Source organism: Diaphorina citri, unplaced genomic scaffold (assembly GCF_000475195.1).
Source record: "Diaphorina citri unplaced genomic scaffold, Diaci psyllid genome assembly version 1.1 scaffold6311, whole genome shotgun sequence".
In the NCBI taxonomy this organism is placed as follows: domain Eukaryota; kingdom Metazoa; phylum Arthropoda; class Insecta; order Hemiptera; family Psyllidae; genus Diaphorina; species Diaphorina citri.
Window position 1 is genome coordinate 1 of NW_007383687.1, and position 5,009 is coordinate 5,009.

A 5,009-nucleotide genomic window follows, 5' to 3' on the forward strand; every position below is an offset into this window, starting at 1 on the left:
ACAAAGTTGGTAGGTCGGTAAAGAAAATAATAATTCCAATAAAGGACTACCGAGAATGCGACATGAAAAATTTTTTTTTACAGAAATAAAGAAAAAAGCAAATAAAAAAATACAGTTTAAATTTCAATCAAAATACCCAGTTTACTGTGTAAACCTCGATAGACAGAAATAAAGAAAAAAGCAAATAAAAAAATACAGTTTAAATTTCAATCAAAATACCCAGTTTACTGTGTAAACCTCGATAGCTTTTGGCACGAATATTTCATGTAAACACAATATCTTTTTATCCCTTTTAAGGCGCTTAAAACACTACGGACGGGGTAGGTCGTTCGCGCTCTTTGAACAATAATTGATATGAGATATGATTAAAAGGTACTTTGATTAAAACAGGTCTGTTAGTTCCACATCCATACCCCCTTAAAACTTTGAACAATAATTGATATGAGATATGATTAAAAGGTACTTTGATTAAAACAGGTCTGTTAGTTCCACATCCATACCCCCTTAAAACTCTTAAAAAAAAAGACAACAACTACAACTGCTAGTATCCATCTAGAACCGTATCCACTGACCCCTGACTTACCAGCTGCCTTGAGAACTCTACCCTGTATTGCACTAGGTAGCTTTGATATAAGAGGAGCTACCAGCCACATGGATTCTGCTTTGATCTTGTTCTTCTCACTCGGCTTGGTGTTGGGATGTACCTGAAATACCAAAAATCATATGAAACATACTTAAATAACCGAACGGCCGAACCGTACATATCTCGAAACCCACTCAGGGACACTTTTGATCTACATGTATTATCGAATCCCTCTGAAAAGTTTGAGCGACTTGATTAAGATCTTACCTGGAAGATGTCTACCACTGCCTTAGCTACGGTATCCAGCCAATGATTCAACTCCACAGATGAGTTACCCTTGTTGGCAATACTGGCGAATTGTTGATACATGAGTTGCATGTCCAGCCAAGACATTCGCAAAGTCCACTGGTCAAGGTTCTCCTGAAATTTCCATTTCGTTTATGTTTCAAAATAAGTTCACTGGTAGTTAATAATGATAGACTCTTAAGTGGAAGGTAACCACTAGGCGAGGTTAATACCGGAAGCGTTCTCTACCACCTAATTACATACTTAGAGCTCCATTATTATGCGGTCAAATTCTCAAATAAATGAGGACCAACCTCAGTTTTGCAGTGGTCAACGCCTTGGACTTCGGATCTAGAGGTTGGTGTTTCAAGTCTAAGTCAAGTCACAAGATTTATCTAGATGTATTAACTAGGGAATGATAGAGGGAAAGGGAACGATAGAGTAGAGAAGGTAGATGATTTCAATAGAAAAAATAAAAATATATTAATAATAAAAAAGAAGAAAAAATAGGTAGAGAAGGTAGATTTCAACAGGTTAAATGAAACGTTAAGGAGGGTCGAATAACAGGAAAAGTTTCAAAGACGAGAAAAAGGAGTAGAGGAAGAGATATAAAGAGAAAGGAAGCACATAGGAGAAAGAAAACACATGCAAAATAACTAAAAGAAAGAAGGGGCTATAATAAGAGAAACAAAGTTGGTAGGTCGGTAAAGAAAATAATAATTCCAATAAAGGACTACCGAGAATGCGACATGAAAAATTAAAAAAGACAGAAATAATACTTATACTCATTTGTGAATTAAAATTGCTTTATTTTCCAAACTCACCAAGATATGAGTAATGATGGCTTTATAGTCCATGGTGTTGGGATCCAGACTAGCAGCTCTCTCTGGATAGCAGATCATATGTAACAACCGTTGTGCTTGTTTCGGTGACAGCATGTCATCCAGGAGCATACCTGAGGGGAAGTAAATCATACAGTAAGTACAGTAGAACCTCGATTATTTCAACCTCCATTATATCAACTCTCTATTATATTTCAACTCCAAAAATCCGGGTTTTTTCCTATCTATCAAGGAAATCCTACTTTATCAGGGGAAGAGAAGAAAGTGTTTAAATAATGAGACTAATGACAAAGAAAACAATATCGAACACGTGTTTTTTTGTTCGTTTCTTAGTTTGTTTTATTTAATTTCAAAATAAAAGGGTATTTATTCCCTATTTTGTTCTTTTGTATCACTAAATTTGGCCCTATTTTCATTGTTTTATACAGAATTTCGATTATTTCAACTTTTATACAGAACCTCGACAGTTTCAACTACCCTCTTTCCCAATTAGTTGAAATAATCGAGGTTCTACTGTACTAGAATTTTCGTACAGTAAGTACAATATTTAGAATTTTCAATAGTGAGTGTTAAGCATTGTTCAAAGATAGTAGTAGTCAGCCCTGATTAGCTTGCAGGGTAGCACACCTGTTTTCTGAGGGCTGGGTCACTGGTGCGATTCCCGCTCGGGGCGAACTTGATTCTACACAAATAAGGTTCGTTCTCGGGAAGACTGGCTTTCTCTCATCGTGTCTTCATTCTCTCTGTGATTTTGCTATAAGATCTCCGTTGTTAGAGTTCCGATAAGTTAGACCTTCGTCGCATTGAAGAAATAATAATTGAAACCTACTTACCTTCTCGGCATAGTTCCTCAGGGGTTTCCAAACATCTCTCCAGTACCCACTCCTGGCTACATATCTCTCTGAGCACAAGCAGTGCGAACTCGCTCAGTCCGGGGGTAGACTCCATGGTACTTGCACTATTGTTCATATCCATGAGTAGCAAATCATTCGACGCAGACATGATATCTGTAGAATAGGATAGAATATACCTTGTTTATCCTGCTGGGATAGGACTGAACAGTCCCTTTACCCCCACAGTCTAAACAAGGTCTCATATACTCGTATTTTGAGTCAATTTTTTTGACATATTATGGGGAACACATATTACAATTAGAGTATGTAATTTAACAACCCTGATTAATTACCCTGGCACATACTAGAAATAAGTAGTACATCAGGGCATGATGTAACTTTGATTATTCCTGATACTGTGGGCACAAGTCTTCTTAAATGGTTGTTATAGATATGATAGAGAAACTCACACCCATCACTATACAATCACACAGCACAAACACACAAACATACATACCTGTAGTGCCCAGAATGTGACTAATACTGAGTTCTCCTGGGAGTTTACCGGCGGTATTGCTACCGGCCGGGTTTTGTGTGCACAAGTCTTCTTAAATGGTTGTTATAGATACCTATTATGATAGAGAAACTCACACCCATCACTATACAATCACACAGCACAAACATACATACCTGTAGTGCCCAGAATGTGACTAATACTGAGTTCTCCTGGGAGTTTACCGGCGGTATTGCTACCGGCCGGGTTCTGATGACTAGATGGAGACTTTTTGATCGTCAGGGGAGGATAGTTTGCTGTCGCATCTCCGACAACGATGATTGCCTGGGGAAATAGATTCGGTTATTAGTTATTACAATCACTTTAAGGAAGATTCGGTAATTTTGTGAAACTCCATATCAAGAGTATAGGGATGGTAACTTTGTCTACTTCATTTACTTGTTTGTGTTGTCCCGGTTTCGCCTTAAGGCATCTGCAGCATTACTGACGTGTTCAAATGTGCAAATCTTATTTTTTGCTTTATTCGTTGGTTTATGTTTTTTTTTTTTTCATTCAACTGTGTGTGTTACCTAAAAGTTTTAAATAAATCAACATAAGTAAGTAGTTGCTGAATGTTTGTACATTTTGTTGAGAGTCAGAGCTCGTATCCACTCAGCCAGACAGGTGGGCTAAGTGTTTCTTTATAGACATCATTTAATATTTGAACCTATTGCAGCTTACCTTGAGTACAGCTAAGACCGGTCCCACTCGAATATTATTGTGAGCTGCAGTCAGCAAATGTCTATCACATCCGAGACGTATACTTGAGGGAGAGTGACCACTTGAAGGTACAGAATGGGGGGAGGTTCCTGGAAATTGAATAAGTTAATAATATTAATTAATACAGTATTAAATGGAAGGTGACTCTGAGCAAAGTTAATGCTAGAGGCGTTCTCTACTATCTAACCCTTGCCTTGAAGCATCATTATTAGATAACATTTTTTTTTTCTTTTTTGCATCCCAATATTCTTCCACGATGTTATTGCTGGATTTTAGTGAACAGGAAATTAGGTGACTGGAGTTCATCAGGGTGTTGAGCTGTTGAGTTAGCAGACTGGACAGTTAGGGGAATCTCTGATGCCAATTTTATGCAGGTGTTGTGCAAGGCGTAAATCAGTAAAGCTAGATATTTACCAACAGAAAACGAGGATGTTTGTGGGGTCTCAGTGGTTTTGAACAGCCTCAGAAGTAGATGACAGGTAAGTCGAGCCCCTGCTTCGGCAACTAAATCCGCCTCAGATCTCCGACCAGCTGTGGAAGAAAAAAGAAAGTTTTTTAGTTCGATGTATTTAAATGCGACTATTAGATCTTTCATGACTATGGCTATTCCAGGGGTAAGGTCACACGAGAAGTCAAATCTTCTTCTGTGAACAACACCATACTTCTTCTTTGATCAGTTTCAATCCATCCCTAATAAATATGTTGTTGTTGTTGTTGTTGTTGTTGTTGTTGTTGTTTTCAAATGCTCAGAGTTGACTATTAGGTCATTTTCCCTCGTGCATCCCAATACTTTGCTACAAATGCTCAGAGTTGACTATTAGGTCATTTTCCCTCGTACATCCCAATACTTTGCTACAAAGTTGTCGTTATTTGAAAGGCCTGGAAATAATAATAAATGTTCTGCGTTCATATTTGCTTGCAGATTACATAGTAGGCAGATGGGGGTGTCTTTACAACCTATCCGATGTAAATGTTGCGCAAGACAGTCATGTCCTGTCATAAGTCTCAGGTTGGCAACTGCTGTTTATCTTGGTAGTTCTGGGATTATTTTTCCTAATAAATATTAATAATAAAAAAAATCCATCCCTGCTTGCCTCTAATGCTACTCTATTGCAATGCTGGATTCATTTCAATAACATTATTGCAATAAGGGGACGATAATCTTACCTCCATTGCAAACAGTGAGCAGTGAA

The 5,009-nt window shown here is 37.8% G+C and overlaps 1 protein-coding gene across 1 annotated transcript; it reads right to left on the reverse strand.

Moving 5' to 3' along the window:
- Positions 1–583: 583 nt before the first annotated feature.
- LOC103521936 (mediator of RNA polymerase II transcription subunit 12-like) lies at positions 584–5,003 on the reverse strand (the record flags this gene model as incomplete). Its single annotated transcript, XM_008487040.1, has 8 exons — positions 4,984–5,003; positions 4,231–4,347; positions 3,778–3,905; positions 3,234–3,381; positions 2,544–2,717; positions 1,693–1,823; positions 851–1,003; positions 584–704 (listed from the first exon to the last, which is right to left on the reverse strand). Coding segments are annotated over exons 5-8 (574 nt in total), but the record flags the coding sequence as incomplete, so codon positions are not given.
- Positions 5,004–5,009: the final 6 nt, after the last annotated feature.